General features: G+C 41.5%; 2 protein-coding genes across 5 annotated transcripts; both read left to right on the top strand.

Moving 5' to 3' along the window:
* Positions 1 to 965: 965 nt before the first annotated feature.
* On the top strand, positions 966 to 5445 carry SPP1 (secreted phosphoprotein 1). Its single transcript, XM_071431431.1, has 7 exons — positions 966 to 1065; positions 2304 to 2370; positions 2470 to 2514; positions 3412 to 3516; positions 3668 to 3712; positions 3979 to 4236; positions 4701 to 5445. Exons 2-7 carry the CDS (start codon positions 2317 to 2319, stop codon positions 5208 to 5210), a joined length of 1017 nt encoding a protein of 338 aa, XP_071287532.1. The 5' UTR covers positions 966 to 1065; positions 2304 to 2316; the 3' UTR covers positions 5211 to 5445.
* A 270-nt stretch (positions 5446 to 5715) lies between these two features.
* Positions 5716 to 27657, top strand: PKD2 (polycystin 2, transient receptor potential cation channel). 4 transcript variants are annotated; one of them, XM_071431426.1, is made up of 16 exons: positions 5724 to 6223; positions 11287 to 11400; positions 13941 to 14074; positions 14434 to 14684; positions 14949 to 15173; positions 16098 to 16326; positions 17807 to 17977; positions 18388 to 18569; positions 19525 to 19645; positions 21472 to 21570; positions 21890 to 22011; positions 22698 to 22815; positions 23067 to 23230; positions 24016 to 24163; positions 24923 to 25188; positions 25309 to 27657. In XM_071431426.1, exons 1-15 carry the CDS (start codon positions 5830 to 5832, stop codon positions 25154 to 25156), a joined length of 2706 nt encoding a protein of 901 aa, XP_071287527.1. In that variant the 5' UTR covers positions 5724 to 5829; the 3' UTR covers positions 25157 to 25188; positions 25309 to 27657. The 4 variants fall into 4 exon arrangements, with proteins under 4 accessions (XP_071287528.1, XP_071287527.1, XP_071287526.1 ...); XM_071431427.1 differs by having other exon boundaries at positions 5716 to 6223; positions 23070 to 23230; positions 24923 to 27657; XM_071431425.1 differs by having other exon boundaries at positions 5725 to 6223; positions 24923 to 27657.

A 27657-nucleotide genomic window follows, 5' to 3' on the forward strand; every position in this document is an offset into this window, starting at 1 on the left:
GACATCCAAGGGAGGCCACAAATTGATTTGTCACCCATCATCAGGGCTGATGCACTGCTCCATAGCAGGCATGGAATTTCATCCCATGATGTCCTTTGCTTCCCAATGCCAATCATGGTACTCCTCATGCTGGAGCTATATCTGTGCTTTTTTATCTTCCTTTTTTTTTTTAATTGAAAAATATCTGGTAAATGGTCCCTGAAAAGGGTTCTGAAATGGATTTGGTGCATGAGACAGCTGTAGCAGATGACTTGACCAAACCACCTGAGAAAGGAGCCAGAAGGAATACAAATGAACAGAAAAGGAGTAAGAATTCCTCATAATTCCTCATAAGGATGCACCAATCTTTAATAAGAGCTCTTGTACATCTTTACAAACTTTACAAAGTTGCTGGATGCAGAATGCCTACTGAGACAACTAGTAGTATTAATTTTTGAATTTTTTTTTTTTTATCCAGATAGACCAAAAAATGCAACAGGCCATATTCTGCAACATCTTTGCAATTCCTGTAGCACCATGCATGTCCTGGACAGAAAGTCTACAATTCTGTGGAAACATTAACACATCTTTGGTGAATTTTATGTTCAGATTTATTTCTTCCAGCACACATTAGATATTCCTACCCCCTACAGAACAGGGTAGAAAAGATTTCTGGAAAGCTGGGCTTTCTACAGAAGTAGAACAGGCATGCCCTGAAGCCCTCCTACACGATACCAAACAAACACTGTGCATTCAACAGACCTGCTGGTTAATGATCTCGCTCATAAGTAATGTTTCAACCTTAGAATGGTTTTTGTTTGCTTCAAAAGCCACAAAGCCAAGGAGGAAGTGTAGGAGAACGTGGGCAGGACAGTGGCCACAAGCCTCATGACCTCATCTTTTTCCGCCACACGGGGATTGGTGGCTGTGCTTGGGACAGAGTTTAAATTCCCAGAGCTCAGAGATGTCAGGCAGCAGGGGACGAGGGGAGAAAGGCAGAGCTGCTGGGAGCCAACTGTCTGGAGCTGCTGCTGGGATCCCTTGTGAGTGCTCTTGTTGTGGCTGACTCCTTCAGCACCAAAAAAGGTAATTTTTTATTTCTTTTTTACCTGACATGTCCCAGTCCATCTGCAGCTTTAGCCTAGGAAACACCGAGCAGATCTTTGAAAACTGCTTCACTGGGCAGGGATGTTTGATATTTCTCTGTGGAAAAAGGTGTGCTTTTATAGGAGCAAGGTTGTTTAGCAATGCCAGGTATTGCACATAATCACGATTTTAAATTTGTGTACTGATAGATGTTGGGAGAAGGTTACTGAAAACCCTGCCACTGAATCATGCACCAGAAACTCAGGGCTAGTGCTTGAACACAGAAAGCTTTCTCCCTCCTGTAATCACTGCCTGCCAGTGTCCTTGTCTCTCCTGACAGGCTCATGGTTTGTGCTGCACAATCCTGATTGATGGGACAGTGAATGGGATACACTTCTCTGTGAAACCTGAAATTGCAATACCTCTATTAGAGTGTCCTGTCTCAGGGCCAGCCTTACTAATGCATTTAAATGTCCCAAGCAGCTTTCTTTTCTGCTGTGATTTACCAAAATTCTGAATGACTCTTGTTCATCAGTAAATTGGTTTGAATTCTCAGCAATTTTCCTTATTCTTGGAACTGGTCAGTAAGCACTGAAGTTTACTGCAGCTCTCCTAATTTCAGCAGGAATCAGTTATTTATTAAATTGCTGTGGGAGCAGCTATTTCACCTAATCTCTTGTTTGGAAACACAGGTAATTTTGTTCTAACTTCTGGACGGGGAAATGTAGATCTATCCAAAAAGCAGTTTATGTTCATGTAAACTGACTTTACTCAGCAACTCAAGTTAATAACCCTAAAACCTAATTTCAAAATAGCTGACAAGACAATACAAATTGCTTGTCTTAACCTGCCTCTTTTTCAAAACAATTGTGTTAAATGAATGAAGATAAACCAAAGCTGGTATTTATAACAGTTTTTCACAGATCTTTTCCTTTGTCTATGCAAGTCAGTAGACAACAGGAGTCAGTTCACCTTTTCAGTGTGGTTTTTCTCACCACTGCTCAGCTCTTTTTAGCATTCAGTTTCAAAATTCTTGTGGCTTTTTGAGTTGCTAAATCATTACAAGGTGGGTGGGAGGTGGTGATGGAGGATAGAAGAAATAAAATTAGCATGGGCAAGTGGAATCCATAGCAGGGACCTGGTCTTAGCATAGTTAAGTATACAAAGATAAAGGAAAAGCCTATAGTGTTTTTGTGGTATTTTACTTTATTGACTTACTGTTCCAAAATATTTTCTAGGTAAAATATCACAATGAAGGTGGTAGTTCTGTGTTTATGCCTTATCAGCATCACAGCTGCATGGCCAGTGAGTAAATCACAAACACTATCCCCAGCACTTGCATTATTTCCTTTGCACATCAGCGAGAAACACTGATAAATGTTTTTTCTCTTTTCTCCCTTCAAGGTGATTCAATCCAAGCAGCATGCCATTTCTGCCAAGGAAAAATATGTAAGGTCATTTTATCTTTCTGTTAATTTTCTTTGATAAGTACTTTTTGATTTTTGTTTCTTTGTTTGTTTTCCTCCAAAACACATTTTCTGGTACTTGTTCTATGATTGTAGATGCTTGCAGAACATGTCCTTACCTGGCTGTTATGAGCTAGTTTTAAAGCAGAGAGCCACTGATGTCCACAGACTTTTTCCTGTATCATGTGTCTGTTGTGGACTTTCATTATTCTATCTCCAGACCAGCACTGGAAGTCTTTTTTCTTAATGAAAAATGTGTTAGCTGTTAATTAAAAAGAGAAAGGGACTGCAGTATGGCAAAATTACTATAACCCATATTCATTACTGTGGATCAGATGTCAATATTTGGTGTTGGAGGAGTACCTTAATCCAATATCCTATTTATTTTTTTGAGTGATGTAAGTGAACTGCATTTAGTCTTGTTATACAGCTCTTTGATCCATTCCCCATTGCTAGCTGTTACCCTTGTAAAATCAATTCTTGGCTCTGAGAGCCAACTACTGCATTTAGTTTAGAGTCTTCATGAGGTGGGAGATAAATCACCCTCCAGAGAGGGCCTAAGAATTAGAAGAAGCAATGATTGTTAGATATAACTCCAAATTCAACTCAATAAAAACAAGCTGGAGAAACTGATCTGAATTTACCCAGGCTCTGCCAGTGAGAGAGGCACGTCTCTCTATCTTATCTATCTATCAATGTTCATCTGGGATGATGGCTTGTTCTGAGTCCTCTTCCTACTGCAATGAACAGCTGAGGACACATCCCATACAGAAGGATTAGGTACTGCAGATGCCACATCTGCCTGAAAGAGCAGGTTGGGATGCAGCAGTTTTGCCTGCTCCTTTGAGGATTAACCCCTCCTTTTTATTTTTTCTTTAAGGACTCCAGGGGCCATCACTTGCATAAGTATCACAATGACTATGTGAATTCTCAGTCTCAGGAGAGTCAGCAGCACCCACAGAGTGACCTGGCATCATCTCAGCAGGTACAGACACCTAACTGGAAGAGAAAGCAGAGCATCATTCCATGCCAATATTTGCAAGTTATGATTAAGTGCTTAAAGAATAGTCAACATGCTGATCAGCTCTACTGTATCTGCCTTTGTGTACTAACATTTAGCTTTGTGTTGCTTTCAGACCCTTTACTCTTCAGAAGAAAGTGTGGATGTCCCAGAACAATTGGTAAGTGTTTTGAAGGACAGCATGTCTGTTGAATGCTGTAGGGCAGCCAGTGTTGAGCAGCTCTCATTTTCCTCACTCAAGTGTGGTTCTTGCAGTAACATCTCTCCTGAAATAAAACAAAGCTCCAGGCAGGGGGAGGTGAACTCAGTGCAGTGCCTGCACATAGCTCCTCAACAGTGCCTATGCCCTGGGCCAATAGGACAGGTACCAGTCTGCGCCTCTCACATCCATGTTCATTTGCCTGATGTGTAATAAATGTTTTCCAGCACTTTCCTGATGTGTCAAGCAAGAGCCATGAAGATGTGGATGATGATGATGATGATGATGACAATGATTCCAATGACACGGATGAATCTGAAGAGGTTGTCACGATTTTTCCCACAGACATCCCAGTAACCGAACCGTTCCCCACTTTTCCTTTCACCCGGGGAGACAATGCTGGCAGAGGTGACAGTGTGGCCTACAGGATGAGGGCAAAAGCTGCACTGTTGAAGTCTATCAAACTCCACAAAGCTACCAAAAAGGTGAATAGCATTGACCAGTGGTGCTCATGTTCTTGTAAATGGGGAGTGAACTTGGAAATGGACATGGCATTTTGTTTCATAGGGGTTGGTTTAGAAAACTGATATGGGGAAAGTAGGCATAAGTGAAGGAATGCATTTCCTTTCTCTGGATACCACAGATCAGGGGTCTTGATGACTGCCAATGCACTGGGGCAGGAGTGCAGCTTGCTGATGCAAGCTGTGCAAAACTGCAGTTTGCACTGTCATGATTTACTTGCACACATGAAATCTGAGGCCAGGAGCAAATGAGAGTTTCTCATGTGAAAGGTTCATGTAACTCCATAAAACACCAGAGTATCCCCAGGCAGAGGTTCATCATGCAGGCTTTGAGCATTCCTGCAGTCCAAGCAGACTGCATTAGTGCAGCACTTGATGAACCTCCTCCTCAGGAGTGACAACGGCTCTTATTCTGCTCTCTAACACAGCTCATCTATGATGCGACTGAGGAAGATGAGAGCGACATGGATGCAGACAGCCAGCGCTCTGTCTCCCGGGAGGATTCTGCTTCCCGCAGGTCCCTGAGGAAGCACGCCAGAGTCGTGGTATGGTCTGACCAGAGCCACGGGCGGGACAGCAGCGAGCACGACAGCGACCCGCATGACCGGAGCTTGGAAAACGACAGCAGACCCAAATCCGACAGCCACGAGGCAGAAAGAGACAGTAGCAAGTCTGGTACGAGAGGGGACAACCTCTCGAGTGTGGAAAGCAGGGAGAGAGGGGACAGCCACCCGAGTGTGGAAAGCAGGGAGAGAGGGGACAGCCACCCGAGTGTGGAGAGCAGGGAGAGAGGGGACAGCCACCCGAGTGTGGAAAGCAGGGAGAGCTGGGACCGCGTGTCAGCTGAGCTCTCTGACCATATCAGCCGCCAAACGCTGGAAAGTGCCGAGGATTCTCAAGATCGTCACAGCATCGAAAGTAACGAAGTCACCCTTTAAAAGGAGATAAAAATAGTATTTCCCTTCTTTTCCAATCTCTACCTAAGGGAAGCAGGGAGTAGCTTTATTTCGGGGAACTGTTTGTTAATGTAGTTCGCGTGGTGACTTTTGGGGTTCGGGGCGGTGCATGGCCCCTGGGCTGTGCCGGCGGAGGCGGTGGGACACGGCGGGCGAGCGTCGCCTCTCGGGCACGCTGCTCTCTGAGCTGCCGAGCGGTGTTTTGCTGTAAATGGAATTAAATAAAACCTCAAAACCCTGTACCTGCATTATTATTCACTGGGGCTTGGACCGAGCCGGGGGAGCTTTAATACTTCTTCTTAAAATGATGTGAAATGGCTGTTCCTCACAAATTTAACCAGTACAATCTCTTCGCGAGGCCTCCTCGTACTTTCGCCGAGGATGAGCGGGACTCCAAACACCCAGCGCCGGCCCCTGCACCGTTACCGCACGGGCGGTCCGGGCCTGCCCTGGAGAGTGGCGGGAGGCGTGGGAGGAGGCGAAGGACGGCGGGAAGGAGGTCCCGGCCGCCGCTCCCGCCGCGAGCCAGGGGGACTACATCTCCCTCTGTACCGCGGGCTTTCCGCCAGAGGGCGGGGAAGGGGCGGCAGCGGCGGGGCCGATGGCGGGCGGCGGCGGCTGCCGGCGCGGCCGGGAGCAGCTGGAGCTGGAGCGGCTGGGGCAGGCGGCGCGGGCCGGCTCCTGCCCGCCATCGCCGCCGCTCTCCGTCTGCTCGAGGCAGGCCTGGAGCCGGGACAACCCGGGCTTCGAGCCTGAGGAGGACGCGGCGGCGGCGGCGGCGGGGCCGGTGCTGGAGATGGACGTGGAGTGGGGCAGCGGAGCCGCGTCGTCGCTGGGCAGCGGCACGGGGGGCCCGGCGGGCGGCGGGCGGCGGGCGCGGCGGGGCCCCGCGGGGCGCGGCGGGGCCGAGGGGCCGGGCCGCCTCTCGGGGCCGCCCGACGGGGCCGCGCCCCGCAGAGCGGCCTGGGCCAAGCGCCTGGCGCGGAGACTGCGAGGTGAGAGGGCCCCGGCCGCGCACCCCGCACACTGACCCGGCTCCTCAGGCGCGGATGCCGCTTCCTGCGCGCTGTAGATTTGTTTGTAGTCTCTCCTCTGTAGTTGCTTGTAGTCCTCCTTTCCCTCTGCCCGTGTCCTTTTCCATCCTCTGTCTCTATGTCCCCATCTCTTCGTGCACATCTGTCTTCCGATCCCCGTCCCGGTTATGGCCCCCAGCACACGCAGATGCACCCCCATCTCGCTCCTTCCTTTCCCCACCTCTCTGCCTCCCAGGTGTTATTCCTGGCTGCTTTCCGTGCAAGACACTCCTGCACAGGGGAAGTTTAGGTTGGACATTAGGATGAATTTCTTCACAGAAAAGGTGGCATTGGAATGGAGGGCCCAGGGAGGTGGTGGAGTCATTGTCTCTGGAGGTGTTTAAGGAAAGACTAGATGTGGTACTCGATGCCACGGTCAAATTGACATGGTGATGTTGGGTCATAGGTTGGACGTGATGATCTCCAGAGGTCTTTTCCAACCTTGGCTTTCTGCCCCACCACCAGGTCTTTGGAAGGTTGGGGCAGAATGCTTGTGCTTCTTTTTCAGCAATACCCCATTCTACAGAAGTGGTTAGGATGGGGTGGGATACTTAGAGTGGGCTGCTGGGAGGGTGTTTGATTCACTTTTCTTTTTCTGCAGTATTGTGCAGTGCCTTGGTGCTGCCCTTTACAGTCAAGTGCTGTCTGCTGTCACACAGCTGGTGACCAGGGACAGAGTTGGAAGCAAAACTGAGCACATATCATTTGAACATTTGAAGTGTCATTAAAAGCTTACTGCAGTAACTTCCTGCTGATCTCACCTTGTACAAGGTTGATTTGACAGCAGCAGAGAGAATGCTGGATGGGGAGTCCTTTGGATTTAAGGTTGTGAGAACACATTGAAAACCCTCCTTTCTTTTCAGAGAAGCTTAAAATGTCAGCTTCAAACTACAAGGATTTTAAACAGAGCGTTGGTTTAAGTGTCAGGTAAAATCTTTACCGCACGGGCAGTCCGGGTGCCACCAAGGCACTGCACAAAGCTGCAGAAAAAGCAAACCATATTTAGAAAATAAAGATTCTTCTTCTGAAATGTGGATTTTCTGAAGATAGTAGATAGTACTACTGTTACTGGCTGCCACAGCATCAATGGAACTATGAAAACAAGCTTGACTTTAAGGAAGGATTTGTACCTTCTCTGATTTTCATGTGCATTCAAAGATTGTTTGCTGTAATGATTTCTCTAGCTTTGGCTGTATTGCACCAAAAGAAATCCCTCTTGTACATTGCAATATCTTAGTGGTATGCAAGTCAGACTTGCAGAGATTATGGAATAGAGCATGTTTTCTTTTTAGCAGATTTTATTGGGAACTTGTTCAATGACCCAAGTCACTTCATAACAAAAAACCAGAATAACCAGGAAAAACTACCAATAATAATTGTGTTGTGCATGAATTGGCACTGTGCTGTTTGGAGTCTCCAGTAGAGTGTTTGTTTTAGTCCATTGCTGAGATGTACAATTGCCTAGGAAAAGAGCTGCTTCACATGGAGAAAGTTAAGTCCTTTTATAAAAAGTTTTACAAAGTTTTTATACTTCAGATGCTCCCTTCATCTTAGTTGTTGCCAAGAAGGAGCCTCCTGTGCATATTTTCAACTGTGGTGAAAACCAGCAATGTTTGTACATGGGGCGAATGTGAGTGACCTGGTGATGACCTGGCAGGTGTTGCTCCTGTTCCATCTCTGTGGTGATTTGTGCAGTAGTACTGAAAACAGTTTCTGTTGATTCCTGACCTCCTTCTATAGGCAGTGTAGCTAAAGTTACTGTAGTTGACAGATCCTTTTCTGGCTCTTTGATGAGAATGTTGCCATAAATTCCTGGGCACAGTAAATGTCTGGGTGAGACTTCGGTACTGTGGAGGTGCTGCAGGGTGCTGTACTTCTGTGGAATAGGTAACCCCTTATCTGAAGATAGTGATCCCTGTGCTGCACAGTTTAAAGGGCTGATTGCAAGCCTGACATATTATTGGGCACTCCAAGGATAACTGCAGGTTTACTATGGTGAAGAATACTCCACGGTTCTTTAGATATTCCATGGATATCCATGAGTATCTTTTGAAGACTGGAAATGGTGCATTCAATTTTATTTCAAGGACTACAGGGAAGTTGGCATAGATTTATTTAATAGAATTGCATCTCACTAGACGGAATTCAACAAGAGCGAACAATCCTTTGGATATCACAAGTGATAGAGTCACCATGGCAAAAAAGATTCCACTTAGTATTGAAGGATGTTCAATGACAGATTGCACTTTACTTGCCATGAGTTATGAAAGAAAAATGCAGAGAGGATTTAAAGTATTGGGATTTTACTAATTGCTGTAACAGGAGTTACTAAGTGAATAGAACCAGCTATCAGTAGCTGAGGTTCTTTATGTGGATTCTGTTCAGATTCTAACATGAATGTTTGTGAAGTGCCTTTAGTTCCTCTAGTTTTACAAATCTCTTCAGCAAATATCCCAGATGCTGAGACAAGAGGGACTGATTATTCTACTCTGTTAAGGAGGAAGTTACCAGAAGTTTTGATGGGTAAAAACAAGGTGTATTTCCAGAGCCAGCCTGGAAAGGTAGTCTTGCCTTGTAGAGCTGTACTTGGTCACCCAGTGCTGCCATGTCCTCATGTCTGTCATCACTGATGTGTGTTGGGCATTTCTTGAAAGGTTTTCTTAGTTATTGTTATATAAAGGTACAAAATACCCGTCCCAGTCATTCATTAATTGATACTTTCATGAAGACTGCTACATACAGAATGAGTATGAGCAACTGCTAGTTGCAGATTTATTTGATAAAAATACACAGATTATGTCAAAAAGTTGATGAATATCAAATGTATATAAGAAAACAAAACAGTTTTGTTGTTTGCAGCAGATGTAAAATCCAGCACTGCTTACCTCTACTATGTTTGATGCATCTAAATCAATATTCTAACAAGGGAAAAAGGGGAATAATATATTTATATTGCAAAAATGTTACAGCTAATGAAAGCTCCAAGCTAGCTCATTAAGCACAAAAATCATTGTGTGATCCCTGGTGCTGTTTAGTTGGATTTTTTCTTTGCTGTAACTTTCTGTTCTTTGCTGACTTGATTCCTAATGCTAGTCTAATATGACAGAGTTTGAGTTTGGAAACTTTCTGCTTCTGCTCACCACATATCTTATTGGTGAGTAATTGCTGACAGCCGGGACTTGGCTTTCTTGCCAGCTTAGCTCACTGGCTTTTCCAGCCTTTTCTTCCTCTCTTCCATAATACCTTCCTGCCTTTATTATGAAGGTTGATAGTGCAACGTAGTGCTGTGCTAGAGGCTGAATTTATTGTTATTATTATTAGTGACTCAGTAAATGTTCTTGGATTTGTGTTTTTGTCCTCAAGAATGACGTAATGGGGAGGATTTGGCATTCAGTGTAGTAAAGTTGCAGTCTTTATCTGCACATTTTCAAACTTGGCCTTAAAGAACAGCTTTGGAAAAGCTCTCCTATTTGGGGGCTGACACTAGGGAAGGCCCTAAGTTACCAATTAAACCATGTGAACAGAGATTAATGCTTAAACTGTTAGTGCTTGCTGTGCCCATGCAAGAGAGGTTTCCAGGTTTATGTCACAGCTTAAAAATGTGGTAGCTGAAAGGCTTCAAGAAACATCTAAGACATTTTTTTTCTCATTTATGCAGGTAGAGGTAAGAGCTTCCTTATTCCCATCTCTGTTAGCAAACAAAGGTGTGCAGCAGGCAGCTTAGCCCATTGTCTTAGCCTTACTGCAGTGGTTGCAGATTGACTGAGCTCATACTTCATTGTCAGGTTTATGATGCGTTTTGGCTGTCCCTTGTTACTGTTCCATTTCAAATTACTGTGGTATGTTTGATGGACCCAGGATTTTTCCTAGGGAGTTTGAGGTTACTACATTTCAATCTACTGAGAAGGTAAAGGATGTTTTGAAAGGTTAGCTGTTTAAAACACCTGAAAAGGATTGAAGTTTACTGCAGTTCTGTAGGAGTGAATTTTTAGTTTTAAATGCTTTTTCACTGATCAGAAACTGAGGTCAAATTGCCTTGCTTTAGGTTTAAATGTAGAGAAGCTCCATGAAGGGAACAGTCTGAGCAACAGCAGCTGTTCCCAGCTTTTTTTCTATTCTGTACTAGGCATAGGAAATAAGGATGGTGATTGTTAACTGCATTTTGTTTCGAGGTGGTTGTTCCTCTTAAAAGACTCTATTTAAAAGATCCTTTTGCTTTTTTGTTGCCCACTTGGAAGAGATCACCAAAGTTGAATAGCTTCTCTCCCTGTCTTTTTGGGAATGTCAAGCATTATATGAAATGAGGACCAGGCAGAAACAGTTCAGCTGATGCAGTTGCTCAAGCTGACAGCTAGACTGTACAGCAATTGCTCATTTAGGCTGCTACTGATGTTTAATTGATAACTCTTTGTTGTGCAGGGAAAGAAACCATGCAGAAATGCTCACCAACATCCCTGCTGTGTCCCCTGCCTATCTGAGAGAGGAAGGTTATCATACGATGTTTTAAAAATAAATTTGACTCAAGTATCCTCCTTTCATGTAGAAAGTTAAGACTGCTTCTAAAGGCCCATGAATCATGAATGTGCATTTTCATTCATTGAACAATGATTTGCATGTTCAAAAGATAACATACCAAAGCACTGCATTTCCATTTCTTGAAGGATGGCTGTCTGTGCATGTCTCTGTATGCTTGTGTCTGTTTTTATACCGTGTGGTTCTAAGCAACAGTATTTCTGCAAATCTTATAAAGATTCTGTTAGAGTTCTGCTGAACTGTTCCTAAATTATTATGGTATCTCACTGATAGTTAATACTGCCTCAGGCCCCAATCTGTCTGCAAACAAAGCTTGTCTTTCTTAAACTTAAAATCCATAGAAGAACTTGCAGCAATGACAAGGTTAAGCTTTCAACACCACTTACTATGTCACTTGTGTATGTGTACCAGACATCTGTGCACATCATTATATATATCTTTTTCCTTTTAAGGTCTGTGGGGGACAAGACTCATGGAAGAGAGCAACACCAGCAGAGAGCAGTACTTGAAAAGTATTTTACGGGAGCTGATCACATACATGGTTTTCCTCGTGGTCCTTTGTGTCTGTAAGTACTATTCAGCACCAGTGCATCCAGTTCTGTACTACCTGCTTGTTGTGATTCCAGAAAGGAGGTTGTTTGATGTGGGAGAATAAATAGAGAGGTAGGCAAATACTTGGAATCAAATATTTCTCTTTTTTCTGCGCATGGGCTGTTGCTTGATACTGAAAATACAACAACTTTCTGCATCTTAACAAGCTTAGAATCTTCAGGTAGGATGATAATAGACTTATTCTTTGTTTTTAGAGAGCATTTTTTTATTGCAGTACCACATTGCAGTGTAATACTTCTGCTACACTTTTTGAAATCACTGAGAAGAAATGGTAAATGAAGAGGAGGAGTTAGCCATCCAGGACAAATAATTGAATCACCACATTTGAAGTTCATTAGCAAGGTTATATACAGATCACAGCTGGAGACTTCTGTGGTTTGTGCCATTTGTTGTCTTGATACCATATGAGGTATCATAACACTAAAGAACACAGAACATAGTAATATTAAATTTACAATGCAAGAAAGAACTTCTTGTGAAGTTACAAAATATCTGTTTTATTTGTTTGCTAGGGAGAAAACCAACAAAATTGCACATTAAGTTAGTGTATCTTTAGAAAGCCAGTATGTTTCAAGTCTCTAGTTTTTAGTGTGAGCAGTTCTGCCTTAAATGGCTGAAATGCTGGTGGTGACTCTTGAGTTTCCATTTATGATCAGTTTTAATACAACAAAGTGATGTTTTAAATTTTTGTGAGAGGGAATCTCAGAGTGGAAAAGCAAAGGCAAAACTACACTGGTAGACTGTCTCTGAGAGCAAGTCTGCTCTGCTTGAACGTAACAGAATTACTAAAAAGCCCAAATTTTATACTATTGACACAACTGTTTTGATGTTGTACTGCAGGCATGTTTATATATTAAATGTCATGGTTTTTTCCTTCCTGAGTAATTTAAGAGTGCTTAGAGAAGGTTTATGAACAAAGCAGTGCAAGGGTGCTTGTGGCTGGCACACTGTAGCACCAGAAGTGTTGCAGTGAGAGGTCTGCTTTAAAGTGAGATTTGTTTCAGCAGGAGAAGTTTGACTCTTAACAAGCTGTTAACTGTTTGTTTTGCTACAGAAAAAGATTTTTGCTAACAGAATAAAGGAAAAATGTAGTGTGTTAAATATCTGGAGATATTGCTAACTTATTAGTATTTTTTAGGTATCCTTTTTATTTTTCACATAAGCAATAACTGGAGGTCAGTCTGGTCTGTGGCTTGGCATGCCCTAGGAGAGTGCTTCCCACTGCAGGCTAAATGCTGTGAGCATTTCTTGTTCTCTTGTTGTTTGGAGAGTAATGTTTAGAGAGAATCCAGGTATTGCACAGTCACGTGATATATTCCATGTGCACAGCAAAACTCTATTAAAAATAGTTTTTGCTCTCTGGTTGTTAAGGGAAGCAAAAAATTTATAAATTTTATGCAATTACCAAAACTGACAGTGATTGTTCAGTGTAGGCCTAATGTTTCAGATTCCTCTGAGTTTTAGCCATAGAGTGGTTCAAGTATTTACAGGTGGTAACAATACCTATCGGCAGTGGAGAGACAGGGGCATCTGAGCTTGGATCAGAAGCCAATTTTATTGAGAATATAAGGCATTTATATATGGTTTTACTGGTATGGCACTTCATTAAGGTTCTATTTTTGGTAACAATTTCCCATTGGTTGCACATTCTTCATGACATCACATCACCTGGTAACATTATCTCATCACAAAAGTTTCACAACATGTCTCTTGCTCACTTCTTGCCCAGGGAGAATTTATCTGTGTTTGTCTCTCCCAAGGCTTCTGCTTGATCAGGCCTAGGATATCAGGCTCCTTTATCAGTTCCATTGTACTCTGTTTTATTCCACATAAATACCCATGCCAAAGACTATTTCCTCAACCCATCTTAGTTTTGTACATCATTTTATAATTTATGCTCTGTGGCCCTCAGCCATACCTTTGGCCCTGTGTGAGGAAAAGGAGTAATACAGTCATTTATTTTCTGTGGGGAGTTTCTCTTAAAGGCACTGCACATCTGTACTGGATGTTCATTGCTTAATCCATGTCATTCCCAGTGCCCTGCAGTATCCTGGTTGACTGTCATTATCTGCTCAAGCAGAGCATAGTTGTCCTGAGGTCTTTGTGCCATCTGTGCCAGTTCTCCATGCATGCCTTGGACAGCACAAGCCACCTAAAAAGGCCCCGCCTGCCTCTCTTCAGGCTGCTGAATTGTGCCTTTTTTTTCCTTGAGGTTTACTTTGGTAGAAGCATTAATAATAGAATGAGATGTGGAAAGGAGAAGAGAGTATTATAAATTGATTGATCAGTCTACCTTCACTGCTTTTTGTATTTTAATCACAGTTGACAGATAAATGCTGCTTGGTCTGGATTTTGTTTTGGAGCTTAATAGTTCCACTACAAAATCTGTACAAATTCAACCTGATGCATTCAAAACAAATAAAGGCTTTTGTTGTTTTTTTTTTCCTCTGTCTTTCATTCCTTTATCTCTCACTCCTTACCAAACCTTCTGCAGTGACTTATGGGACAGTGAGTTCCAGTATGTACTATTATACAAGGGTTATGTCACAGCTCTTCCTGGAAACACCTGTGTCAAAAACAGAGAAAACTGATTTCAAAACTTTGTCCACAATGGATGACTTCTGGAAGGTAATCTAAACCCAAGTTTTTATATCTCTGTTGCTGTGGTTCACTGGTATTGTCATGAACCTTAAATTTAACCTTTAGAATCTTTTTTCCTAACGTGGTCATGCTTGTGCATGAAAATCTATGTGCACAATGTCAAAGCTATGGAACAAAGTAGGCCTTTAATATGTGAAAAATTTAGAGCTCAAATAATGTTGGTGGGGCAGGGTAGGGCAAGTTTGTGGGATGTCTTTGGAGGGCAGGTAATAGTAAAGTCTTATGTCAGAGAAATTATTAACTGCAATTCTAACACTTCTGTGGAATGAAGATGTACAAAAACAGTGCTGGCAGCATGCAAACTGAAGTTCTGTCATCCTCCTCAGTTCACAGAAGGCCCTTTGTTGGATGGTCTTTATTGGGAAATGTGGTACAACAACAAAACCATGGCAGAAAACAAAAGCTTCATTTATTATGAGAACCTGCTCCTAGGAGTGCCTCGCATTCGGCAGCTGAAAGTCAGAAATGGTTCGTGCTCCATACCTGAAGATTTAAAGGAGGAAATCAAAGACTGCTATGATGTCTATTCTGTAGCTAATGAAGATACTGCTCCTTTTGGACTCCGGAATGGAACTGCGTACGTAGCATTCCTGTAGATACATACTCATTTTTTATATACTTGTCACCCATTTTTCTATCTTAATTTTACAGTGTTAGTCAAAGGAACTTTGTAACTTCTTTCTCAGAGGTTACATCAAAACTTTGTAGCAAGGACCCCCCCGAATTAAAGTATATTTAATAGCTAATGCATGTTTTTTGGTCAGGTTTTGTTGGTGTCTGTTTTATTAATTGTAAGTTGAAAGTGGAAAGACCAACGTGCTCTCTTTCACTTCTGAACTAGCTGGACATACACCAATGAGAAGGATTTGAATGGCAGCAGCCACTGGGGCTTGATTGCCACATACAGCGGGGCTGGTTATTACCAAGACCTCTCGAGGACCAGAGAAGTGACAGCTCTGCAGATTGCAAGCCTGAAGGAGAACCTGTGGCTGGACAGAGGGACCAGAGCAGCCTTCATTGATTTCTCTGTGTACAATGCAAACATCAACCTGTTCTGCGTGATCAGGTATGAACAGAACCACAACAGTGTTCAGTTGCACAGTGTGGGTTGTAGACCTGGGGTTTTCTTGTGATGGCTTTGTTTTGGGGACATAGGTGTATCGGTGACATTTTTGCCTGACGTCCCAGAGAAATGACGAGGATCCTCCATGGATATTAGAAGACTAATTAATTAATTTATTATACTATATTATTCTATATTATATTACACTATATTACATCGAAACTGAATCCGCACAAGCACCCAACTGCACAGAATTTTGTGACTGTCTGCTGACTGACAGTCTGCATGTTTGCTTGGCCCTGATAGGCCAAGGGAACAAAACACCATCACTTTGGGTAAACAATTTCCATATTGCATTCTACTTTGGCACAACACAGGAGCAGCGAATGAGATAAGAATTGTTTTGATCATTCTTTTCTCTGCTTCTCTCACTGCTTCTCTCAGGTTCAGAGAATGTGAATCCCACATAGGTGAGTGTATGTTTTGTGTAAAAGAGACAGACAACTGAAGTGCCATACCTCCCTGTCAAAGAAGTGACACTCCTCATGGAGTCTGTCCTGGGTTTCCTGGTGCCACAATTCCTTGGGTGCAGTTTGCAGGAGACCTTTCTAGAGAGTTGGCATATTCAAGTAAATACATGGGTATAGAGCATCAGGCTTTGGTTTAGACAGAATGAAACAGGCAGAGATGAAAACAAATCTTTCAGTCTCTGTTTCCTCACCGTTCCTGAAAGGCTTTGAGTTTTAGTCAAAAGTGAGTGTGGTTACGTTTACAACTTTTGTGTGGTGTGAAAAATCAGAATCATATGTGGGTTTGTTTCTATTATTTAGATAATTATACAAATAAACCCAAGTGTCCTTTAGTAGTGCTTTTCATCAGTTCTTGTTAAATTAAATTATTTTTTTCTTTGCCTTTTTTTAAATGCAGGTTGCTAATAGAGTTTCCAGCCACTGGAGGCCTGGTTACATCTTGGCACTTTCAGCCTGTGAGGCTGATTCATTACATCTCCACTTTTGATTTTTTCCTGGCAGCCTGTGAAATGTCCTTCTGTCTTTTTGTTCTGTATTATATGGTGGAAGAGGTCTTAGAAATTCGCATTCATAGACTGCGCTACTTCAGAAGTGTTTGGAATTGCCTTGATATCCTTATCATTGTGGTAAGCAACCTTTGTAATCAGGCTAAAATTGCTTTCTAAAGTGCACTTTGTGGGAGACATGAATTACTCAGTGTTCCTGTTGTGGTTTTAAAGTACAGGACCATCATTAGGAAGGATACTTCCAGACTATTAGGCTATTCAGTCTGAATATGACAATTTTAGTCTGTGTTGCAATGTTGGTATGTTTCACAAAGTTGGTTGTTCTGTCTTCAGTGCTTTCAGCCTGGTGCAAAGGTAGAGTATTTGTCCAGCATGCATTTTCAGTTTTTGTTTATACAGACTTTTACTGAAGGTGACAAACTTTCCCTCCCTTCTACATATCTGGTACAGACTATTGCACAGGCTTTCAAATAAGAAGATCATCTGCTTTAAAGAAGTGATTTACATTTCAAGGAATGGGACTTGGATTTGAATATGTTTGCAAAGAACCACAAGGAGATTTATCTTGGTATTAAATACTCACCAGCTAATACCAAGTTTGAAGAAGTGCCTCAGAATTGTAGAGTGCTAGCAGCTGTCTAGGTTAAGTGGACAGTGTTGCACATTAGTAATCCTAGTGTGCCAGAAAATATGAGCTTTGGATATAAAGCTGCATAATATAATTCTCTCTGGACTCAGATCAAGCTGTGCTTACCAAAAGCATACAAAGCCAGAAATGCTGAAACAGTTCCAGCCCCATACTTGTTTTGTATCTTCAGGCTTGGATTAATCAGAGGTTTCAAGTCTTGAAGCCAGTATTTGTAATCCAGGGAAATATTACTTGCATCACAGTGCTTTGTAAATGAAGGGCTGCTTAGGAGGATGTTTACATGAACTGTGTGCTGTTTTTTACACTTAAAGGTTGGGCAGAGAAAAAATGCTTTGCTGTTACAGTCAGTGAAGAGTATTCAAGTGTGAGTGTAAAATTCAGTTCACATAAGAGGTCAGAATTCTATGTTTATGCGTTGCCTGAGGGGCATTGTTTAAATGTAGGATTATGTACTTATGACTCTCTATACGTGGTGAAGTGTTCACATACAGTAATGAAGAGCACATTTGCAGAAGTGAAAGCAAGAAAACTGTGGTAAAACTGCAGCTTCTCTGCTGTTGCTTGTTCTGGGCAATACTGCTCAGTCTGTGCTCTAGAGAAACTGTAGTACCTTTTTGGCTACTGCTGTCTCTCTGTTCTGTGTTCTTTTTCACCTTTGTCTGTTTGAGTTGTCATATTCTCTTCCTTACATTTTCTTCTCTGCGACAACATCACTTCTGTAATCCTGCTAGGTGCCACTGTCATCTTGTTCTTCACAAACAGTGGCAAGGAAATGACTTTTAAATCTTCTTACTCCCAGACTTTTTGTCTGTTGTCCAGGACTATAATGGTTTTATTGTGAAATGCATGAAGTTCTGCATATCTTAACTTTATCTGACATAAATGTCTCAAACAATTTGTTTTAAAACCCTAATCACTTTTTGTAAATTTGTGTGTTTCTTTTGTCCTCAGCTGTCTGTGGTAGCTATAGGAATTAACATCTATAGGACATCAGCTGTCGATATGCTCCTGAAGAAGCTGCTGGAAGATCAGAACTCATTCCCCAATTTCGAACCCTTAGCATATTGGCAAATGCAGTTTAACAACATTGCTGCAGTCACTGTGTTTTTTGTCTGGATTAAGGTAATTCAAGACACACATCTTTATTCTACCATTAGAATGTAAGCAGTATTCTGAGTTTCATGAGACACATTATTTTAGGTTTACTCATGTTTCTCTCAAAGTCAATCATGTGAGAAAGTCAGAACAGTGATAACTTCTTGCAGATGAAAACCTAAGTTGTAATTTGCTACAGGTGTAGTCAGCTCTTGATTCGGTCTAGAAAAAGTAGTCAGTCCTTGTGTTTTGTCAACAGACATGTTAAGAAATGTTTTTATTATTCCTCAATTGATAAGTCAGTAATTCTTACTGGGTACTGCTTTGTCTCTAGCCATGTTCAAGACATCTCATGTAAAAGAGTGGAGAGCAATTATGTTAAGAAATTGTCTTCCTTCACTTTTCAGCTTTTTTCTTTGTTTTTTTTCTTTTAACAGCTTTTCAAATTTGTTAACTTCAACAGAACGATGAGTCAGTTATCCACCACAATGTCTCGCTGTGTCAAGGATGTAATTGGCTTTGCCATTATGTTTTTTATTATTTTCTTAGCATATGCTCAGTTGGCCTATCTTGTCTTTGGCACTCAAATTGATGACTTCAGCACTTTCCAAGATTGCATGTAAGTACAGGTATAAAACATGGAAAGAAGATTTTGGTGCATTGGTGAAGCAGTTACTTTATCAGAGGCAAATCCTGTGATGTCCATCTAAGCAGATAAGCTGCAGGCACACTGCTGTTGATATAACCTGATAGAAAACACATTTTTATAACATTTTTATCTCTGTGTTATTGCTGTCAGAGCAGTAAGCTAAAAATGGCAGGGCTGGGTTGGTGTGATATGATTTTTATAGGGGTTGGTTACATTCCTAGATAAAGCAATGACTCCATGTTCAGTGGTTAAATGCTTATTGAAATATTGGATGCATAATAAGGTTGTGTTCCTGATAGTGTTCATAGTTGCTTGACTCAGAGTCCATCTTAGACAACCACAAAATTTATAAGTATCAGGAATCCAGGAGAGAGAGAGAGGACTTAATATAAGATTGCTAATCAATTTTTCCTTGATTGATTTGGTGCAACACAACCTGATTGTAACTGAGGAAATTAATAGGTTGTTCAGTCACTGATTTCCCCTGCTCCCTTACACTGGGGCAGTGTTGCAAGGAGTTTCTTGCAGAGAAGTGAAGGAACTGGAAATATGCTGGTGGTACCATAAATTACCAAGCTTCTTCCAGCTTAGAGAGAGAGGGTTGGGGTTGTATGTGTGTGGGGAAGATGGGAGTGGGTCTAAGAGCTTCACAGTAGTAATTGTTAGTTTGCTCTGCTTCCTGTTGTGACCAAAAAGGAGAAATAACCCCCATGGTTTTGTTCTGTGTGTGGCACCTGACTGTGAGTTGGGTTATGCCTATAAGATGTGCTTGATGAATTGTTTTTGAAGACCCTGAGAAAGTGTTACAAGAGTGCAGATCTCTCTGCAGCCTATCAGTCACACTGCTAGAATAAAATAGTTTGAAAATCATCACACAGCTCCAGTAATATTTTCTTCAACTCCTGGATGTGTTTTGTTTTTTAAGATTTACTCAATTCCGCATAATTTTGGGAGACTTCAACTTCACAGAGGTTGAAGAAGCTAATCGAATTTTGGGACCTGTTTATTTCACTACATTTGTGTTCTTTATGTTCTTCATTCTTTTGGTATGTACACTTTGTTTATATGGAGTGTGTCAGTGGCTGTTTTTGCATTACTTGTCCTTTGATTCCTCCTGCTACTTTTGGGGCTTTTTCTGATAATGATGAGTGTACGGTCCATGAAGGGGCCTGATTGCTGCATGGCTGGTCACTACGCTCTTTCCTGTTTTTCCTCATTTAAAATTGATTTGCATAGTATATTTTTTGTCATTCTCATGTAGTGATACACATTTTTTATTTATTATTATTATTAATTTTATTTCTAAAATCTGAATAGTGCCTGGTTGTCAGATACAGCAAGGCTGTCTCTTTTGGTGAAAAGTAGCTGTACTGTTCCATGCAGTCTCTTGATTCATAAAGTGCTCTAATGTGTGGCTGGCTGGGTTTACAACAGCTTTGTTCTTGCATGCCACACACAGCTTTGCCTGCTGCAAGAGCATGGTTCTTCAGCAGTTCTGTATCATCATAATTTTTAGTGTTATTTAGTGACCCTCATACTTAGTGCAGCTTTTTGTTACTGTTTGAGATGAGGAGGAATGGCATTCAGATTTTATTTGTGGGAAAATACTTCGTCTTGGATGAAGTTCACTGATAAGGATGCAGAGAATTTTAAATCTTTTGTGAGGAATTTAAGTGCTTGGTGAGATGGACCAGGATTCAATGGGAAAATAACAAATGTGTCACTATGTGCCAAAGGTTCATATAAAGCAGGTTTCCTATTTGCTTTGTAGCACCTAAAGTGTTCCAGAGGAACAGTCTAGTGTCCAGCAAGGGAAAGAAATCTCTTTTTTCTAAGGGGCAACAGAAAAGCACTGAAAGATGAAGTCAGAGCAGGTTATCCAAAATACTCACTATAATTTGTGTGTTTTTTAATACCATTTTGTCTGAATGAAATGTTGATGCAAGTCCCTTGAGACCAGTCTGAGACCTGGAAATTCAGTTAGGGAAGATGGGCAGAAAGCACCCACTCTTAAAGCTGGGCAAAATAGCAGCAGAAAATAGCACAACAGTGAATTGTCAAGTTACCTCTTACTTCTCTGGTGTTGGGCATGAATGCATAAAGATACGGCACTGAAATATTGTTCCAAAGCATGTTTTTTTAAGTCAATGAGGAAACAGAGGATAACATTGCCTTTCTACATTGAGCATGCCAGTAAATTGAGTAACTCTTCTTGAATATGCAATTTGTAATTCAGTCATTCAAATTCAGTTTACTCCATGTCTAGCAGGAGCCTTTCAGCAATGACAGCATGGTTTGATTAAGTTACATGCTTGGCACAGAGTTAGCGAGACCAATATTTTCTCCTTTCTCTGTACAAGAAAGAGCTCTTTCCAGAGCTGGTGCCATAAATGCCAAGGGCCTGATTTTAAGCTTTTTGATTTTATCTTTAGTTTGAAATGCAAGCAGAGCTGTAACTAGATAAGAACGTTTGTTTTGTGCTGATTATTACAGGATGAGTAGTTAACTTGATTCTTCAGGCCTTTTTTTTGCCAGCCGTTTTGCCTGGATTAATTCACAGCTGTTACCTGTGTAAGTTTTGCTTTGCGGGGTTTACTGCCACTGCTGTGTGTAGCTGTGAACTGTCTCTGGAAAGGAATTCTTCAGTTATGTTAATAACCAGTGATGTTGATTAAAATTTGTTATATTGCAGCGCATCATATTTCAATATCAAGCTCTGGATGTTAGTTTCATTTTAAACAGATCACCATTTTCTTCTGGCCTTTTGAAACAAAATCCATGTTAAGGTCTGCAGCACAAGGTCATAGGAGTAGTAGGGCTCAGTCCTGTTGAAATTTGAAATTTCAACATTTTTGTTTTCTCTTATGAACAGAACATGTTTTTGGCCATTATCAATGATACCTACTCTGAAGTCAAATCAGATATGGCACAGCAGAAGGCAGAAATGGAATTGTCTGACCTTATCAGGAAGGTAAAGGCTTTGTTTGTTTGACATCTTATTTGTCACATCTGAACTTATTTCATAAAATACTATATAAACTGTACAAAGTAAAGCTGGCAGCAGCTGGTGAGAGTACACATCTCAGTTAAAATAAATTAATCTGAGCTGAGTGTAGATTAAATGAGTGAAAACTTCCCATCACAATGTATTTCAGTCATCTGAGCCTTTGCCTTGAATGATCACACTGAACACACTGAATGAGATTATACAGTAGCTGATTTCTGTAGTCAATAAACTTACTAGAAATCTCGTTTCATGAGAAACAACAGAATTTTACTTTCTCTTTTAGGGCTACAACAAAGCCATGATCAAACTTAAATTGAAGAAAACTACTGTTGATGACATTTCAGAAAGTCTGAGACAAGGTGGAGGAAAACTCAATTTTGATGAACTCCGGCAGGATCTCAAAGGGTAAGGAAGTTGTTACTTCTTATCTTGAATAGTATACCCAGGGACTTGTGATGTTAACTTTTTGGTGTGATTTTGCTCTAGCAGAAGCACACTAATGTGGATAAAGACACACACCGGAGTGTTTTTCTCGCATTATGGCTGGTGTTGGCATCGCATACCAGAGAAAGGTTTTTGGGGCTCTGGGGCCCAACCTCCTTGAATTTCTGTGTTTTGGGGAGAAAAACACAGAAATCTCTGAAGAAGAGATTTCTCCTCAGAAATCTCCTCAGAAATGACAGAAACATTACCATTTCCTCAGAAACATTACCATTTCTCCTCAGAAATGACAGAAACATTACCATTTCCTCAAAGGTCTCCTCAGAGACCTTTGAGGAAATGGTAATGTTTCTGTCAGACTACTGCAGGAGTTTGTGGACAGTCGGGAGTCCAAGGCAAGGGTACAAATCAAGGACATATAGAAGGGAGTTGTGAAGGAGAAGTGTTCAATGTCGGGAAGACTGATGCTTTAACTAATGAAGAATAAGGACTGAGGGGTTTTTATCAGTGTTGTGAATCTGTAGGCAACACTGGGATGTCTTTGTCTTGAGGATGAAAGTCTATTTGAAGTGAAATGTTTTCTAATACACAGAGTTATTTCAGCATCTGAAAAATGGAAAGTGAAGGAACTGCTTTTACTGCCTTTTCAGGAAGGGGCACACGGATGCAGAGATTGAAGCAATATTTACCAAATATGATCAGGATGGGGACCAGGAATTGACAGAGCATGAACATCAGCAGATGAGAGATGACCTGGAGAAAGAGAGGGTGAGCTCAGCATTGGGAGTGGGATGCTGCCAGCATTGTCTGCCAGTCTGCTCCCTATGCTGGTTTCCTGCCTCAGAAAAATCCTCTTGTCTCCCTTCACTTTTGCTGTCATTCCTGGCTGGCTGAGCAGAACTGTAAAAAGGCACAGGGGAACTGATAGAGCTCTTTGACCTTGACACCACCATCCCCCATGTACAGGTGAAGGTTTTTTACGTCTTCTCTCTCTCTCTCTGGCTTGTGTTTTCACAAAGGAGGATCTGGACCTGGATAGGAGCTCTCTACCACGTCCTCTGAGCAGCCGCAGCTTCCCCCGGAGCTTGGATGACTCTGAGGAGGATGAGGATGAAGACAGTGGACACAGCTCCAGGAGGAGGGGCAGCAGCTCTAGTGGGGTTTCCTATGAAGAGTTCCAAGTGTAAGTTTATCCTTCTGAGGGGGACAAATCTGCATGTTGAGTTTTGGTTTGTTGTTTTTTTTTTTTATTGTGGGTTTTCTTCTTTGTGTTATATAGTACTCTCTCCTTGATATTAATCAAATTATTTTTAAAAGCAAGTGTTAGGATTTTGTTGTGCATAAGTCACTCCTTTTAGTAGCTTTCAAATAATATCTGAACTGGAAGTGCCTTAGAGAGCCTCATGGGAGTTGGTTAGAGTATAGAAAATCAGAATAAACAAAAAAAAACAGCAACAAAACCCCTGCCCTTAAAACCATGTCACTGAAAAGTCAGAGAAAAGGGTCATGTTACAATAATGCCAGAAAATACTTTTGTGGTTTTTTAAGTAGTAAACCCTTGAGTTTATTTTAAGTTCAGTGAGAGCTTTAATGGTTGTTTCTGATAAGATTTAAGTTACTCATGAGTGTGTATTTTGTCTGAAGTGATAAAACTCCATATTAATTAATTACAGCAACACTGGCTGAATAAGGAATTACATAACTGGAACCAACAAATTTCCATGATGATGGCCTAAGAGCAGTGAAAGCAGAGTGCAAGATGTACTTTTTTCCCCCATGTGCTTTGCCCCTATTTTACTTGCTTGCTCTGGTATACCTTATCCCTCCTGGATGGTAGGTTTGTGGGAAGTCAGAGGCGTGCTTGGATAACAGTGATGTCTCATCCTTGTCTGCTCTGGTGCTGACATGCTAGAACGGTGCTGACTGGGCAATGTCCGAGTCACTGAAGCTCCCACTTGTTGCCCCCAGACTCATGAGGAGGGTGGATCGCATGGAGCATTCCATTGGCAGTATCGTCTCCAAGATCGATGCTGTTATTGTGAAGCTGGAAGCCATGGAGAGGGCCAAGCTAAAAAGGAGAGATGTGTTGGGAAGGCTGTTAGATGGAGTGACAGAGGTAAGAAACTCTCTGTGATCTGGTCACAACCTGAATGTCTTCCTTTCTGTTGGCAGTTCTTCCTACTGCCTGGCTTGGCAGGATTGAAGGAGTGGTGGTAAAGAGGAGGTGGTTGCTTTGGCAGTAGGTGAATGATTTCAGTTAGGTGTTAGGAAAACATGAAATTTAAAACATGAAATTTTGGGAACATGATTCAAGATTCAGATATGACAACATATCTTACAGCAGCCCTGTGTCACCATTTAAACCTGTGATCTGGAGAGCAGTGGTGTTCAGTAGTTGCTGAAGCAGCCCCTCCATCCTTTGGTGTCTGTTGGAATTAATACAGTATTTTTTGTGGACTAGTCTGTTAGAGTCTATGGGATCCAGCCCAGTCTGCTCTTACTCTCCTTTGTTGCTTCTGGGACTGTGTGTGGCAGGTGGGGGAGGTCATTTCTGTCACGAAGGTTACCTGACTTCTGCTGCTTCCCCTTTCACTCTCTCTTTCCTTGAGGGCCCTTTGAAAATGGCCAGTAGGAGAAATGTATTATTTCTGTAGATGCTAATATCTGCCAAGTGGAATATAAGTTGTGCAACTAGGTGGCAACCTGGGCATTTAATTTCATCCCTGGAAATAAAACAGTTTGCTGTGGGAGCCGTATCCCCGTTAGCCTATGGAAGTACTCAAGTGGTATAAGAATTTCTTGTGGTTGTATAGGGTTTTGCCTAGACTTCAGTTTGGAAGCTGCACTTCCAGCTTGTGTCTTTTAATGTGTTTAGGATGAAAGGCTGGGCCGGAACAGTGAAATCCACAGGGAACAAATGGAGCAGCTGGTGCGAGAGGAGCTGGAGCGCTGGGAGTCGGACGACACGGCCTCTCAAATGAGCCATCGGCTGGGAACGCCGCTGGGACTGAACGGCCAGCCGCGCTCCAGGAACTCGCGGCCGTCTTCTTCCCAGTCAGATGGTGTTGATGCAGGAGCAGGAAACGGGGGGAACAACATCCATGTGTAGCTTGAGCTTTGTAGGTGATTCCCAGGTTTCAGGTCAGTATTCAGTCAGCAAATTCCCCAGCATGAGGGGATCGTTCTGATCAGACCCCTGAGGCCATCTTTCACTTTCCCCTGAGGGAAAAAGTAAATATTCACTCCATAAATCATTTTCAGGCCTGCGTAAGCCATGTGTAATGCCAGCAGTGAGAGCGTGTCACCCTTGGAAACAAAAATGCTGGAAACTGAATGGATAGCAAGTGGGAAAACATCTACCAGGACAGAAATCTGATTCCATAAAAATATTATTGGGAACACTTGCACAAGGGCAGCAAGCTTCAGACGAAATAATGTGCAGTGGCTGACATACTAAGAGGCTATTAATTTTCTGCTTCCTCTTGGAAACTACAATTTTTAAAGGCTTTCAAAAGCAAATTTTAAAATAATATGGCATCAGTTTGTCTTATTCATTATAACAGCTGACAGATGAAACAGCACTTTTTAAAAAACATATGAGTTTCTACTTGTCTTTCTGAGTTATTCTTGGTACACTTAGTATTTTACTTAATTTAAAATATTTTTTCCTGTTTTGAGAGGTACATTTCTTTAAGCAGAAGAAAGTGCACTTAGTTTGTACAATTGTAAATTGCATCATTCTGTGGTAGAAACTGAATGCATTATAAGTAGCATTTAGCAAGAAATATTTGAGAACTTCCTCTTCACACCCAACTAACATAATAATTTTCAGCTAAGTTGCAAAGTGCCCGTTTTTTAAAGCTATCTTTTAATGATTTAAGTGTTTCTAGGATAAACATTCCAGAGGTTCTTAGATAAGTACAGCTACTTTGCAGAAAATACATTATTTAAAAGCACACAAAATTGAAAACCACTGAGTTTTCCTAGGGTGTGACAGGGAAAGGGGCAGAGAAGTTTCTGACAGTTGGGAAAATCTGATCTTGTGCCATGTGAAGTTCTAATCACATCTCAACTATGTGGTCTGTATTTACATTTAACTAAACTGCTTGTGAAATGGTTAGCTACATTTCTACATAGACTTTTCTGCCGAGGTGCAACACAGGATTCCTTTGGGAAGGTGTTTATATTACAATCACTGATTTTTAGTATTTTTAGTATTCCCTCTGCTCTGTGTCATGGAAGCTTTATTTTTGAAAGGACATGCAACGCTGAAATTCTGTTGGTTTCCTATAGAGAGCGCTGAGGCAGCGTTTGCAGTTTTGCCTAGGAATGTATCTCCTTATGTGGCATGCTGGTTTAGGAGGAAGGCTGTCAGTTGTGCTTTTTTCCTGAAGATGGCAGTGTTCTGGTGTTTAAAGACTGAGAGCTGGTGAAAAAGAGAATGGAAAGCTACATAATCAACCACATCTTAGCTATTAGTAGCGTATGCAGAGGAGAAAAGGCCAGTTTAACAAAGTATAAGTGGCACGTGTTATGTTGGTGCCTTCTGTTTCAACAAGCAGTTAGTACCTCTTCATTCTTGTGGGAGTGCTGCTTAGGCAAAGCTTCCATGTTCCATACCTTCTTGCAATGGCATTGCCTGGATGTGTGGAGTGCCTTTCCTCTAACCAGGGAACTTGCTAAAACTAAATAGAATTCACACCTTTCCATTTTTGATTTTATGAGAAACCATATGCACAGAAACCTAATTAATGTAAGCTGGTAGAGGACAAAATTCAGTACTGGAATTTCTTAGTAGCTGTGTCTTGGGAACAGAATTATGTAGGAGAACAGGTTGTGGTCCTTGTATTAGTTATTTGGTCCTGTATTGGGAAGAAATTCATACCCTTTCACAAGAGTCCTCATGAACTTGCGAAAACAGTGCAGAGCATAGTGGGGGTAGGGCATTTGTGTAGGGTGAGGGCATTCAGATTAAACTCTCACTTGCCTTGATTGAAGGGTTTTACACCTCAGAAGCCTTTCTGAGGGAAGCTTTTCAGTGTTGAACTGCATTTCTGACTGTAAACAGACCAAAGAGAAACACCAGCTGTACTCATGGCCATCAGGTGTGCAAGGAAAATAGAAAATACTATACCAAAGCAATTTAAATATAAAGAGCCTTGTCTTTATATTAATATCCAAAACGTGTCTTTCAAAATGTAAATTCAGTCACTCAGTTCACCTTTCATTTGTACTATATGTTTATTATGAAAATGTTTGCATTAATATCTGTATTTGTTGGGGTATATTTCTGTAACATGTCGTTACTTGATAACAAACTTCATCTTGAAGTGCAGTAAGTTTCCATGGGGTACCCATGTGCGTGGACAGTGGGCCTTGCAGTAAGTGCATTGCCACTTGATAAATGTTACAAACATTTTATATATTGATGCATTTTTCAGTTTTAGATTATAATATCATTTGTCACTTACTAAAAAGGTACAGTTTTTTGCATAGTAATGTACAGTGTTTGGTCTTATTAGGAAGCTGTTAATTATGCAAGTCTTCTACAATGATCAAGAATGAGCACTTTATTTCCTAATAAACATTTTATATAACCTACAAAGCAAA

The sequence above is a fragment of the Agelaius tricolor genome, unplaced genomic scaffold, assembly GCF_023055355.1.
Source record: "Agelaius tricolor isolate 1412-34295 unplaced genomic scaffold, bAgeTri1.0.p SCAF_8, whole genome shotgun sequence".
NCBI lineage: Eukaryota > Metazoa > Chordata > Aves > Passeriformes > Icteridae > Agelaius > Agelaius tricolor.

What these genes read in the sequence shown, in the direction of transcription:
- SPP1 (XM_071431431.1), top strand. Translation starts at nt 2,317, where the DNA reads ATGAAGGTGGTAGTTCTGTGTTTATGCCTTATCAGCATCACAGCTGCA. An exon ending in GCATCACAGCTGCATGGCCA is followed by an intron (nt 2,371 to 2,469) that starts GTGAGTAAATCA and finishes TCTCCCTTCAAG; the next exon opens with GTGATTCAATCCAAGCAGCA. An exon ending in TTTCTGCCAAGGAAAAATAT is followed by an intron (nt 2,515 to 3,411) that starts GTAAGGTCATTT and finishes TTTTTCTTTAAG; the next exon opens with GACTCCAGGGGCCATCACTT.
- PKD2 (XM_071431426.1), top strand. Translation starts at nt 5,830, where the DNA reads ATGGCGGGCGGCGGCGGCTGCCGGCGCGGCCGGGAGCAGCTGGAGCTG. An exon ending in TTGATATCCTTATCATTGTG is followed by an intron (nt 16,327 to 17,806) that starts GTAAGCAACCTT and finishes TTTTGTCCTCAG; the next exon opens with CTGTCTGTGGTAGCTATAGG. An exon ending in ATGACCTGGAGAAAGAGAGG is followed by an intron (nt 22,816 to 23,066) that starts GTGAGCTCAGCA and finishes GTTTTCACAAAG; the next exon opens with GAGGATCTGGACCTGGATAG.